The sequence below is a fragment of the Suricata suricatta genome, chromosome 17, assembly GCF_006229205.1.
Source record: "Suricata suricatta isolate VVHF042 chromosome 17, meerkat_22Aug2017_6uvM2_HiC, whole genome shotgun sequence".
In the NCBI taxonomy this organism is placed as follows: domain Eukaryota; kingdom Metazoa; phylum Chordata; class Mammalia; order Carnivora; family Herpestidae; genus Suricata; species Suricata suricatta.
In genome coordinates, this window is record NC_043716.1 from 369,968 (window position 1) to 383,744 (window position 13,777).

The 13,777-nt window shown below is 64.3% G+C and overlaps 1 protein-coding gene across 1 annotated transcript in view; it reads left to right on the plus strand.

Moving 5' to 3' along the window:
• SPNS2 (sphingolipid transporter 2) overlaps positions 1-13,777 on the plus strand; it is a 34,731-nt gene that overhangs the window by 6,938 nt on the left and 14,016 nt on the right. The window contains exons 3-4 of the mRNA XM_029928758.1: positions 5-119; positions 11,048-11,113. Of these exons, the coding sequence (XP_029784618.1) occupies positions 5-119; positions 11,048-11,113 (181 nt within the window). The remainder of the gene's footprint in view (positions 1-4; positions 120-11,047; positions 11,114-13,777) is intronic.

The window sequence follows — 13,777 nt, forward strand, 5'->3', positions numbered from 1 at the left end:
CAAGGGCCCCGGCGCTCAGCAGCCCAAGCCGGCCAGCTTGGGCCGCGGACGGGGGGCAGCCGCCGCCATCCTCAGCTTGGGCAACGTGCTCAACTACCTGGACAGGTACACTGTAGCAGGTGAGCGAGCGCCCCACCCAGCCCGAGAACCGGGACCCCCCCCGCAGGCCTGGAGGCACCCCGGGGAGCCTCTGGCCCCAGGGCCCCTATTTTCAAGCCTTACGTGGGGTTTCTAAGGGCCCTCCGCTCAGGCACAACTGGGCAAGTGATGCCCCGTGAATCACGGGTCCGATCCGGGGACCGGCCCCCGCCCCTCCGGGCCAGGCGTTGGAGGAGCCCGGATCCCCGGAGCAGCCCGCGCGTCCTCGCCAGCCCTTGACGTCCCATCCGTTGTTCTCCTCTCCGAGAGTCTCCTCTGCGTCTCTCTGTGTTCTCCCCTCCGTGCCCCCTCCCGCCCCGGCCCCTCTCCTTCCCCGGCCCAGGCGCTCCGTCGGGCCGTAGCGGGTCAGTTCCTTCCTTCCTCCGGCGCCTCCACTTGCCTGCGTGCGTGCGGCGAGTGCGCGCGCCCCTTGCGGGTGTGCGCCAGGGGAGACCGGGTGTGTGCGCGCGGGCGGCGCGGATCTGCGTGTGAGCGCGTGGCTGACAAAGGCTCGGGGCTGCGGGGAGCGGAGGGAGGGGCGGGGCGGGTCCGCGGCGCCTGGGGACCCGAGATGCGGTTTGCAGCTGGCCCTGACTGGAGGCCTGAAGACGCCTCCCCCTGCTGTGTGGCGCTGGGGGTCTGGGGCAGGGCGCAGGCCACTGGGGCTGGAGAGGGGTCTGCCTCATCCCGCGCGGACATCTCTGGGAACCAGCCATGGGGATGGGGTGGGGGTCTGTGGAACAGCCAGCTTCTAGTCCCAGATTTGCCCCTTATGTGCTTGGTGTGTGACCTTGGGCCAGTCTCAGCTGGTGTTTAGGTCCCTTTCCCGTTTGTGTGGTGGATGGACTGGGTTCTGCCTGCTCACCCTGCTTCCCCCAGTTCCTGGGGGTCTGTGAGTAGGGCCTTCCTCAGACTGAGCTGCCTGTAGGTGAGAACAGTGTAACCTTGACAGAAAAGCTCTGTGGGCAGGCGGGCACGGGGGGGGGGGGGGCTCCAGCGGGAGGAGAGCAGGGGCTGTGTACGCCGGCATGCCGCCCCAGAACCTGCCTAACCGGGGCTCAGTAAGGTCTGGAACAACTGAAAAGGAAAAAAAAAATAGGTAGCAGAAGGAATTTTGGACAGACTCTAAAGAGAACTTTGTGGCTATGGAGAGAGGTGGCCCTGGTGTAAGCCGTGTGCCACCTGGGTCCCCTTCCCTTCTGCTGCCCTCAGTCTTCCTCTGCTGAAGAGGGTTTTGTGTCAAGTAGAGGGAAGGAACTCGGGTGGGTTCCCCTCCCCCCACTCCCCCACTCCCCCACTCCCCCTCTCCCCCTCTCCCCCTCTCAAACCCCTTGGCTCTCCATTTTCTCTGCTGTGGGGAGTGGGCACCGTTTCCGGTTGGACCGCCCCCAGGAGGCTCTTCCTATGCTCTGGTGAACAGGCGTGCCTGGGAACAGCCAAGTGCACCGGTCCCCCATGCTGTGCTGCTGCGACCTGGGAGCTTAGACACCACTGTAAAGTGGGGGGAGGTCAGAGAACATGGAGGACCTGTAGTCGGTGCAAACTGGACTCTGCACAGGAGACCGAGGCCCCCGGGCACCCCTCGTCCAAGACAGCCTGGAGAGTGCAGACAGGGCTGGCCATGCGTCTACCAGAAAGCCTTGGTCTTGGAGGCTTCCCACACCTCAGCTAGACACTGAATGGTGCTGTCTCTGGCATCGTGACACTTTACAATTTGTTTTTTCCCCAACCGAGGACCACCCCTCCCTGGCGTTCTCAGGGAGCGTGACCCTGCCAGGGACTGAGGGGAGAGGGCGGGATCAGCGAGGTCTGGAGCTTATCTGCCCCCAACCCTACTTGGGTCCCAGAGTCAGAATGGGAGAGTAAGATAGGAAATTTCGAGTGAATTCATAAGGGGGGGATGGAGAGCGGTGGCTCAGAGGGGTGTGGGGCGAGGGAGGCATCCGGAAAGCCCTGTGCAAACACCCGCCTGGGCTCTGCATCCCTCCCGGTCCGGCACCGCCCCACCCCCAACACACACTGTGCACAGATTTCCTCTCCGGATGAGGCTGGCTTCTTCTCCCTCTCTTTATGGCAGGCACCCCCCCGCCCCTGCCCCCAGGTTCAGTTTTTAGGGAGATTTACTGTCTCTATGACAACTACCGTGGCTTAACGTGTTGGAGGAGGATGGCAGGAACGGTCATCCTTGGCCCCAGTCCACCTGTCGCTGGCTGGCCCAGCGGGGATGCGGGAGGGGACTCAGACATGTGATCTCTCGGTCACCTTTGGTGTTCCCCCACCTGACTCCTGAGAACCCCAGCAATGTCACTGGTGCCCTCCGGAGCAGATGGAAGGATGTCCTGTTCTCTTTCTTTAAATCTGTCCAGTGTATTCTTATATTTATGGTACCGACCAGCTCTGACCAAGAGGAATATGATGCCGCGGACACGTGTTAAAGACTTCTAGGAGCCACGTTGAAGTAGAAAGAGACCAGTGAAACGAATGAGTGTTTTACTCGCCCTCACGTAACTACCCCGGTTCCGCAGGTGATTGGTGTAAAAGCTGTTGATGGGTAGTGTGCTTTGTCTTTCACGGTAACTCCTGCAGCCGAGGTGTGTCCTCCGATCACAGCTCCCGTCGGTCGGGACCGGCCACGTCTCAGGCAGCCACAGCCGCGGTGGCTGGGGGCCATTGCAGGGGCCGGTGCAGACCCGAGTTCAGGCTCTTCCGCCCCCGGCTGTGTGACCGGGGTGTCAGCCGAGCCTGCAGCTCCCAGTGTCGGAGTAAATGAGAGCGTTTTCACGAACCCTTAGGGGAGCCACGAAGATGCCGGCCTGCCTCCCCTTTCTCGCCTCAGTGCAAGCTGGGCCCCCACCACTGTATCCTTCCCGCACTGCTTTGTTTTGGTCAGTCCCTTTCTCGTCCCTTTGAGGACCCTTCCGTCCTCCACCAGGCTGGTCTCCATCCTGGGAACCGTAGTCGCTTTGGCCTCAGCCCTAGCATTCCCAGCCAATTAGGGCCTCCCCTCCTCCCCATGAGAACCCCCTGAGGGCACAGGCAGCAGGTGAGGAGGGCCAGGCACCTCCTTCTTCTCACAGATGAAAGGGAAGGAGCCCAGAAGCCCCCCCCCCCCACCTCCCCTCCGTCTCCTTGTGTGGACAGGGACGCTGGAGCGCAGAGAAGACAGGTGCTCGCCCGAGCTCACACGACAGAGAAGAACCCCCAGGACCCTGCTGTCTTTGTGGAGCCGGGGGTGCCTGCCCCCTGTTCCTGGCCAGGGCACAAGCCCTCTGAGCAGATGGATTTCGGCTCAACTTATCAGAGCCTGGTGGGGCTTCCCCTATTCCCATGGCCCTGAGCCCAGTCACGGCTGCCAGCTCAGGAGAAAGGTGAAGGTCTCAGGCACCCTCTCCCCAGCTCTGCTTCCTGGTGCCGGAGCTCCATCGGCCCCTGGGCCCCTACTCTTCCATCTGGAAAATGGGAGCAGAACCAAGGGCGGAGCCAGGCCCAGCAGGGGAGCTGGCACAGGCCCTGTTCATGGTTGGAGAATGTCTGTTGGGGGCTGAGACCCTGCCCCAGCTTCTCTGGGGTACCTGTGCCTTCCTGAGCTCTTCCCCTTTGATCCAGCTGGTGGCACTGGGCGGGGCATTGGCTGATAGGGAGAGGCAGAGCCCTGCCCTGGGGGAGCCCTTTTCTGCCAGAGAAGCCGAGACCAGTATCCACGGCAACTGCTCACTAACAAAACCCAGTAGAGCGTTGCACGGGGAGCGGAGGGGGCGGGCTGGAACACAGTCCTGGGGGTGCCCCACATACCTGAGCTGGCTGCGGCAGGGGGCTGCCAGCCTGGGGCTCTCGCTGAGTGTCCGGAGCTGACAGGCAGAGAGGCAGAGGCCCAGCGCCCGGCACAGGGTCCCCTGGTGGGTGGAGGCCGCGTCAAGCCCCGAGCTCTGTGGCTACCTTGGTGGCTACAGATGGCCACCACCACCCCTGCTCGGCCCCCTCCGATGGCCTCGTCCTGTGGGGTGGCCCTGCCCTGGGCACTGCCACGTCAGCACTGCCTCAGCCCTGCGGGGAGGGCGGGGCACCTGGGGCCACATTCCAGAGCCCTGTCTGGCAGGTCAGCGCCCAGGTGACAGGCAGGCCCTAATGACACACCGCCAGCTGCCCCTCTCCTCAGGTCCCTTCTGGCATGCTGCTGACCCGTCAGAGGAAGTGCCTGGGTCTGGGACCCAGGCCATCGCCAGCCAGCTCATGCCTTGGTTTCCCATTTTGTGAGGGGCGGGAAGGCGGCACAGTACAGCCTGGCCTGAGCTGCTCAGAGAGGAGGGCTCCCGTCCTGTCCCCAGACAGGAAGAGGCTTTTGTTTCTGCCTGGGTGTGGGGGCCTGAAGTCCTGAGGTCACAAGGTGGGTGCAGCCAGGGGGACAAAGGGGACCCTGGCTTGATCCTCAGGCTCCTGGGGCACAGCTCTCCCTGGGCTCCCAGTGTCTCCCAGGCTGAGTTTCCTGTTCGTGGCTGGGCCACATTTGCTGTGTCACCTAAGGCAGATCCCGACCCTCTCTGAGCCCTGGATGCACAACTGATGATTTTGCTCCTCCTTTTCTGTGGTCAGGGTCTTGCTTCCAAGGGTGGTGTGGGGCACAAGGTCTCAGGAACTCTTGTCTGCTGTCGCTTCCCCAGCTCTGCCTGCACCCCCCTGCCCCAGGACAACCAGGGCTGTTCCCCTCTTGCTGCATGCGGCCAGCCTCAGTTTCCCCTAGTGGGTCTCAGTGGTGCCTCTTTCCAAGAGGTCTCCCCCAGCTTCGTGGGCCAGGTCTACAGCACACTGCCCCTGGGTAGGATGGCCGTCTCCTTCTAGTTTCGAGGGGCTGAGCCTTGTCCTCCCTGGGGTCTCAGTGTGTGTAGGTGGCTGGCCCCAGCATGGCCTTGTTGAGCCACTGAGTGGTAGGGTTGGTCGACCCAGGCCTGCCTGACCCCAGCCCATCCTTCCGGGGGGGAAGAGGCACTGGGAGGCTGAGACGACCCTGAGAAGGACCAGGCCCGACGCAGGGCGGGGGCCTCACCCCTGGTGGCCCACGCTGCCCTTTGGTCCTGACCACAGCACACAGTTTGCTGTGGGCCTCGCGTCCCTGGGAGGGACATGGCAGAGTGGTCAGGATGGTCCCTGTGTGCCCAGCTGTCAGCCCTGACGGAGGGGTCCCCTTGCCCCTGCAGTGGGTGGGGCGGCTTCTGCATGTTCCAGAGGACCCTGAGGTGACCTTGCCGGGTCTGGTCTGCAGGCAGAGGGCACTCGGAGTGCACAGCGGGTCCAGGTCACGCTGGGAGGCGGTGCCCAGCGGATGCTGGCCTGCTTCAGGCCTGGCTCAGTCCTGGTGGCTGGGTGGCTGGTGAGAGGGACTGGGGACGTGTGTGTGGGTGAAGGGCAGAGGCATGGGCGCTGGAGCAAGATGTGAGCAGGGGTGACGTGCTGGCCCAAGTGCGGAGGCTGGGAGGGCTTCCTGGGGGCAGCACCCTGTGGGCTGGAAGCCCCGTGAGGTCTTCATGGCCCAGCACCGGCGAGTGTGGTTTGGTCACACATGGTCCAGGAGACGAGGAGGACGATCCGGCTGTGTAGACTGTGAAGGCTGGCATCTCAGGGTGGTGTCACTTGGTCACTCACCGTTCCTAGGTTCCTGGGTTCAAATCCATGCAAGGGCAGTTGGTGTAAACGTTGAAAGGAGGCTGGTTACAGCCTCTTTTCTGCGGTTTGTTGGGTGAAGTGGGGAACACAGGCCAGTCTGGGGGCTTGGAGGCCAGCTCCTGCCTGGTTTGTGGCCTCTATCCAGTGTTACTTTCTGACTCTCCGTCTGCCACTGAGTGTTAGGAGCAAGGCCTTGGCCCCTGTGGCACGCAGGGGACAGCTGAGCATCCGTGGGCTTTGGCCCTGAGGTCTTATCTCTTACCTATGCCCTGGCCTCATCCTGGGTCTGCAGGCCATGATAAGGGTGGCCCCCGTGGTCTTGGGAGTCCCTGAGCCAGGACAGGGCCGGGCTGGGGTGGGGCGGGGGCTGCGCTGGGGAAGGAGCGGCTATGAAGAGTCCCCAAATTACTAAGGCCGAGTCTGGTTCCAGGAAAGCTGGCCCCAAATGATAGACTAGAACCACAGGACAGAGGCCAGGCTGCCTGTCCCCGCCCACTCTGGGCACGGAGACTTGGTGGGAGGAGGGAGGGCTCTGAGCCCGGGGTGGGGGTGGGGGTCCTCTCTAGGACCTGGCAGAGGGAGGGCTGTCTTGGGCCCCAGCTGCAGTGCTCTTCAAGGCCCAGGCCTCGGATCCAGGCCCTCTAGGGAGAAGGGAGCCTCTGCGGAGCTGAGGCTCAGGCACCGGGGCTTCACCTGGACGAGTCCCGTAGAGACAGCACTGAGCTGCTCGGACTCAACGACGCAGGTTGGTCAGGCGGCGTGGGGGCAGGAGGGTCAGTGTGGGCGCAACAAATGTGATTGGGATTTGGGGGGTGGGGCGTGTGGGGACCCCGCGGCTCTCAGATGGGCAGCCTGAGGCTCAGAGCGGGGACACATGCTCCTGGAGGTCACCCGCTTGTCCCTGGGGGGCGGGGCAGGTAGAGGTGAGTGTGCTCGAGAGCCAGTCCTGGCTCAGGGACCACCCTGGCTGGTCCCCTTCGGCTGGGGGGCGGTGGCTTCCAGACCCAGGGCAGCAGAGCCAGGCCCTCGGGCTCCTGTAATTACCGGGTGGGAGCTGCGGTGAGTGTGGGAGAAGGGTGATTCTTCCAGAGTGAGCCAGCGCCGAGGCCTCCCTGGGCCCCAGTCCTCTGCGAGGCGCCAGCCAGTGGTGGGCCTGGCCCGTCCCTTCAGGGCCCTAGGCCCTGTCTCTGCAGGCATCTGCCCCATTTTACAGAAAAGAACACTGAGGTACTGGTCACGGCTGGGGCTCCTACCCTCTGGTCACATTTGTAACATTTATGGACCACCTACTATGTGCCAGGCAGTGCCCCAAGCACTTCACAAGGATGAACCCACCCAGACCTCAGGACAACCGCATGAATTAGAGCCCTTACAGAGGAAGACACAGATACCTAGAGGTCAAGTAGCTTGCCTGAGGTCACACAGCAGGGTGGGCGGAGCTGAACCCAGATGGTCTGGTATTGGAGGCTGTGCTCTTGGGAATTCAGCTAAGTCATCTGCTCTGAAAAAGGGTGAATGTGGGGTGACAATGCCTGTGTTTGAGGGAGGGAGTGTGAGCACCAGGTGCCCCGGCCTGGCTGACAAGGCGGAAGAGACCTCAGGGTCATGTCATCCCCGCCTGGCATCTGAGGCCGGGCTGGGGGCTCCTAAGGTCACTGTGAGGTTCTTCTTCTGCCCCGGCCTCTGCGAGGCCTGCACGACCCCAGCGGGTGAGCATCTGGACCTGGCTTCTCTGGGATTTGCCAAAGGCCCGGCCATGACAGGCCGGCACCCGGAATGCCCGCGATCAGCCAGCTCTCGGGCTTACGGGCACCTCTTCAACCAGAGCTGCAGAGGAGACAGTTAAGGGCACACCCTGGGGTCTGAGCCCTGGACACGGTAGACCTCGATGGTATAGACAGACACCCTAGGGAGAGGGCCTGGCTAGAGTCCAGGCTGGGAGGCCTGCAGGCTGTGATGTAGACACCGTGGGGGCCTGGGACTGGCCAGGCCAGCGGTTCCGGTCACCCAGGCAACATGTTAGTGACTGTTGGGTCTTCCCGAGACCAGGAGGTTGTGCCGACCTGGGTCACGTAGGCCTCCGGTGCCAGGAGAAGGCTGGGCTTCATTCGGGCGGCAGGGACCCGCAGAGCAGGTCTGCAGTCCTACTCGGTGAGCCAACCTAGGCAGCAGCGTGGGAACTGTGTCTGGCAAGCGGCAAGCCCTCGACGGTGACCATCCCCGTGTTGTTCTCGGCGGTGTTAGGGCACAGGGGCCTGGCTGGCTCTGAGTTCTAGCTGGAGTTGATAGCTTCGGGGCCCCGGCTCCATTCCCTGGGCTCAAAGAGGGGCTGTGGTTTCTGGAGCCGCCACCCAGGACCAGGAGGAAATGGAGCAATGCCCATGAGGCCAGGCTGTGGGAGGGATGCTGGTGCCCCAGGAGGGGCTGGGGGAGGCGAGGGGCGTCTGGCCTGGGGAGGGCCACGCTGCGGCTCGGGGACCGGGGAGGACATGGTGGAGAAGTGGATGGGGGTCTGGGTGGCTGGGACCCTGCGGGGGGAGAGAATCTGAGGGCCTGGCAGAGGGGCCACAGAAGGGCACGTGTCTGTGAGGCCCAAGCCGGTGTGCCCCAGGGTGGGCTCCTGGGGCGGCAGGAGGGACAACTGGCCTTGGGCAAGAGACGAGACCCTAGGGGCTTGAGAGAGGGGTGTAACTGGGGGTTAGAGCGTTTGGATTGCTCCAGGGAGGAGGACCCCACAGGCGGAGGATGGTCCTGGCTGGGGGTCCCAAGAGGATGGACCCAGAGCTGTGGCCGTGGGGCGGCTGGGGTTGCACGTGGGGCTGAGGGAGGGGCTTAGCCTCAGCTGTGGGAGGCTGCTCCCGGGCAGGAGGCCCGTCCTGTGACCCACCAAACCTCAGCCTCCAGAAAAGAGGCTAAAAATAAGGCCGTGGTGGGAAGAAGGGAGGGGCTGGTGGGCCTGGGCCAGGCGGGAGCCCAAAGGAACGTCCAGGCCGGCCGGCTGCTGTGACACACGCTTCCCAGGCCAGTAGCCAGGGGCTCTTACCCGCCTGTGGCCACAGCCCCTTCCAGGCTGGAGAAGGGAAACATCCCCCAGGTCCCAGGCTGCAGACCCAAGGCTGGGCCCCAGGGTGCTGGGGTGAGGGCATCCTGAGCATCCCGTGTCTTGGGGTCTGGCCTGGACACCCATCTGATCTGGATGTGCAAAGTGTTCTTCCCTCTCACCAGCGGCTCTGTGCGGAGGTCAGGGAGGCTTCCTGGAGGTGGAGGCGAACACTGGGCCCCGAGTGCCGGAGGAGGCTGGTGCCTTGGGGAGGACGCAGGGGTGTTGTGTCCATGCTGGGGACACCTGCTGGCCTCATGGGGACCGCTCAGATACACCTTCCTCCCCGGAAGTGAGCTGTGGACAGTGAGGGGCGGGGGGGGGGCTCACTCTCATCCCCCCCCCCCCACCCCGGTCCATCACCTAACATGTGACCGTCTCTGTTCCGGGTTCTGGAGATGACCTGCCCCAAGGGGGCTCCGCTGTGGTGGGGGACGGGGTGTCCCCGCGCCCATCTGTCTCTGTCCACAAACAGCTGCCGTGGGCTGGCTGTGTGCGGGACCCAGGCCGGGGTGACGTGGCTGAACACGTTTTGGTTTTTGTCTATAGGCCCGGTTTAAATCTCACTCGGGTCCTTGCCTGCTGGAGGGCACGTTGTTTCACTTCTCTGGGCCTCGGTTTCCTCATATGTAAAATGGGGAGGAAAGCTCAGGACGCGGCAGGTGTGGGAGTAGCACCTGCAGAGCCTCACGTGCAGCCACCGTGGACTCGGGAGCTCACACCCGTGTCCCTACATGTCTCCCTGGAGAACTCACCACTCCTCGTGTGACAGGGCAGTGTGGGGACACCCGCCTTCTTGGGCGTGGCAGGATGGGGGAAATGGAGGAAGACTTCCCAGAAGGAGAGGCCCTGAACTAGTGCTGAAGGGATGGCAGGACTCAGCCCAGCCAACAGGGGAGGGGACGTGTGGGCAGTCGGGGGCCGGAGCAGGGGCGGGGGTGTCCTGAGAACCGAGCCTGAGCCTGTTGCTGTGGCCTGATGGAGGCCAGGCTGCGTCTCCGAGGCACTGGTGAGCCACGGGAGGTGCTGACTGTGGGGGAGAGGGAGGCCCCGGCGGCCCCGGCCCAGAAATGGGTGCATGGGCTGCGGGGCTGGGAGGTGACTAGGTGGTACCCCAAGGTTGGGCCCAACCCTGCCACCTGCAGACGCCCTGCCTGCTGGCCCACGACAGGCCCCTGGCTTCCGCGTTCGGGGCCCCACCACAGCCCGCCTTAGTCATTAAGTCATTAACTGAGCCTCACACAGCCTCTTCATTATGGGTAATTAGGGGAATCCAGTTGGCACCCATGAGGAGGCGGCCGGTGTCTCTAGCTGTCGGGCTGCATCTCAGAGGACAGCTCAGCATCCCCGCCCTGGGGCTGGCGGGGGCAGCCTCCCGGCAGGACCCTCCTCTGGGACCTGGGACACAGGGCCTAACCTTTCCCGCTCAGCTCCCCAATCTGCCCAGTTCCTGCTCAGTGACCTGCACCGTCCCCCTGATCCAGATGAGCTCTGGGAGAGCCCGCAAGTGGGCCCCCTCCTCCGTCTGCTGCCTGGGGGGCTCCTGGGGTGGCCGCCCTGTCTCCTCCTGGCTCCCTACTGCTTCTCCGTACAGATGTGTGGTGGCCCCTGGCTGTGGCCCGGCCCCCCGCTGTCCTCAGAGATAAGCAGAGGTGGGGGCTGAGCACGGGGAGAGGTGAGGAGGGTCCTGGAGGTTGCCAGCCTCCATGCAGCCGTGGCTCTGTCTGTCCATGGTGGTGTTGGCTGTTCTGTTGACATGCAAAGTCCTGATGGGAGAGCAGAGGTGGCCGGGACCCGGGAGAAGGGCAGCCATGGCCTCTGAGGGCGTCCTTCCCCCTGCATCGCAGCTCTGGCATCAGAAAAGCAGGGATCCTGTTTACAGTCCCGGGGACTGCTGAGTGAGCGCATGCACGTGTCTGTCTGCACCTCGGGGCCCCTGCATTGGCCCAGTGAGCGGGTGGGGTCCCATGTCCCCAGAGTGAGCACCCCATGTCCCCAGAGTGAGCACCCCAGGCCCCAGTGGCCTGGCCAGACTGGGTGAGGTGGCCTGTCGATGGGGCTGGGCTGGGCTTAGACTTGGGGTGTTTGAGGTGGGGTGGGGGTTGGGGGCACCGGGCACCACAGGTAAGCGCTGTCTGTCTTCCCTCCCAGGCGTCCTTCTGGACATCCAGCAGCAGTTTGCAGTCAAGGACCGAGGAGCCGGCTTGCTGCAGTCAGGTGAGGCCCGCACCCCCTGCCCGGCCCCCCCACGTCTGCTGAGTCTCCCTGCGGGGTCGCCTCCCTGCTCCTGACCCGCTGCAAGGAGCGCGTGCCTTGTGTCCAGACCTGGCGGTTGGAGTCCAGAACACCTTGCTCCCCAAGTGCTGCTCTCCCGTGACACAGACAAGCGGCGCCCGGGGGAGGGGTGGCCACAGGACCGAGGCCTTAGAGGGGACCCTTCTTTTGGGGGTTGGGGCCTCCTCAGGACCCGGTGGCCCAGGGTCTGCCCTGCGACTGGTGAAGGGAGTTCCGTAGGTTTTGCGCGGGACAGTGACCCGGTCTCCATAGCACGTGCCCCCATGTCTCCCCTCGCCAAGGCCTGGGAACATGCTCTGAGATGTCAGACAAGAGATCCCCACGGCCAGTCCTGGAACCACTTCCAAAGTCAGGGCAGCGCCTGGGTCCTGGGGTTCTCTGCCGCGTGGGGGTGGGGCGGGGGGCCGGTCACTGCAGGGCCTGTGCCTCCACGGGCCCTCCCTACCGCTACCTGGCCCCACACCTGCTGTGTGGGCTGAGGGCCCCGGGTTGTTGGCCCTGGTGCCTTCTGGCCCCAGCGTGCTTGCAAGGCCCGCTCAGATAGGTGGGAGGAAGTCTGGGGCCTGCATTCCAGCCCGTGAGCCCCTTCCCCTGCCTGGGCTCTCCTGGGAGGGAGGGGTGGAGTGAGCTGGCTCTGTCCCGGAACTGGCCCGACCTGCCTAGGTGGCATTCCAGAACATGCTGTGCCAGCCTCCACGGCCTCCGAGAGCCACTCAGCCAGGCCCTGTGGCCTGCAGTCCTTTCCCAGGCCGGGCCTCTGGGGCTCAGACAGGATGTGACCACTTCAGGGCTCAGCCCCAACACACAGCTGAGTGAACTGGGGCGGGGGCAAGGCTGTGTGGCCCCGGCACCCTAAGGGGGGCCAGCCCCTGCCTCTGCCCACATCTCTCCGCCCAGGACAGAAGCCCAAACCTGTCCCCTGGCCCTCTCGCCCAAACCCCCACCCCAGCCAGGCGGCCCGCCCAGGGACAGGTGGCTTCTGGGTCTGAGCTCACAGTGACCGCCACTCACAGCCTGGAAGAGGGAGTTTCAGCCACACGTGGGGAGTGGGGAGAGGGCAGGCGAGAGCCCAACTCCCCAGGCCCCTCCCTCTGTGGCCCTGCTGGGCTGGCTCCCCGAGTGTCCTCACCCGCTGGCCACCTGAGCCGAGGAGCCAGGCCAGCTAGGGCAGGATGTGACTCAGTGGGCAACCAGGAAAATCACCTAATTGGCCTGGGCCCCAGGCACCTGTCTCTTCCCCAAGCCCCTGATAAGGTCGGAGCCAGGTGGAGGGCGCCAGCCAGGTGCTGGTGTTTGCCCAGATCAAAGGGCCAGGCCTGAGAGCCACGTTGTCTGCTTATTAGCGGGCACCCGGGGCTGCTGGGCCCGAGGCTGGGGCGAGGGGTGGCTGAGGGTCAGGCCCGGGCCTGCCCCTGCCGTTTCCCCTTGGGACCAGGCTGTGAGAGCGGGCTTGGGAAGAGCCTGCCTTTGGCAATCCCCTGGCAGATGGCTGCCAGCTCCGAGCGGCCCCCGGGTACCCCCCAGCTCTGAGCAGCCCCCGAGTCCCCCCCAGCTCCTAGCGGTCCCCCGAGCCGTCCCCCAGCTCTGAGCAGCCCGAGTCTTCCCAGCTCTGAGCACCCTCCTGAGTCCCCCCCAGCTCTGAACACCCCCCAAGTCCTCCCAGCTCTGAGCAGCTCCCAAGCTGTCCCCCAGCTCTGAGCGGCCCCCCTGAGTTCCCCCAGCTCCGAGCAGCCCCCGAGTCCCCACAGAAGCCCACACAAGAGCTCTAGCTCTGGTCTTGGTGTCTTGGGGCCCTGGGCATCTCCGTGGCCCGCAGGGAGAGGGGCCGCTGCTGCTGGGCTCTGCCAAGGGCTCAGCCCCTGTGTTCGGGTAGATTCCTCCCATCGTTGGGAGAAGAAAACATATCCAGTCACCACCCAGGCGTGGGGGGTGGTGCGTGGAGCTTTGGGGGGAGGCAGCGAGGGCTTACCCGGCTCTGCCTGGCGGCAGGTGGGTCAGACTCCCCCGAGGAGGGGACATTTGAGTGGGGCTTTGAAGGATGCGTTAGAGTTTGCTCAGGGTCAGATGGAGTAGATGTGAGAAGCCCCCGCCCCTGGCGGGGTGGAGTGCGCCAGAACACTTCAGTGACAGAGCTGAGCTCTGAGGCTGAAGCAGGCAGGGGATTCCCGGCCCAGAAGAGGAGAGCTGAGCTGAAGAGCAGGGGAGGGAGCTGGCAATAAAGCCAAGTGGTGCAGGGTGCCTGGGGACCCACGTCTGTCACAGGCGCTCGTGACAGTATTTTTAGTGTAAACGTTTTTATGATGAAAAATTTTAAATGTACATAAAGAGTAGAGAGACCAGCACAATGATGCTCACGTGGGTCTCACCCAGATTCACCAGGAACCGGCCACTCTGGCCCAGCATCCATGCTCGGGGGGCTTCTTGGAGGAGTGGCCGTGCGGGCTTGGGGTCCAGCATCGCGGATTTTAGCTGTGCCCACAGGCCGCTGGGCGGTTTCTCTGTCTGTGAGATCTCCGTGCGACCTGGGCTGTGCAGAGAGCCTGCTCCGTGCGGCCCTGGTGGTGTGCAGAGAGCCTGCTCTGTGCG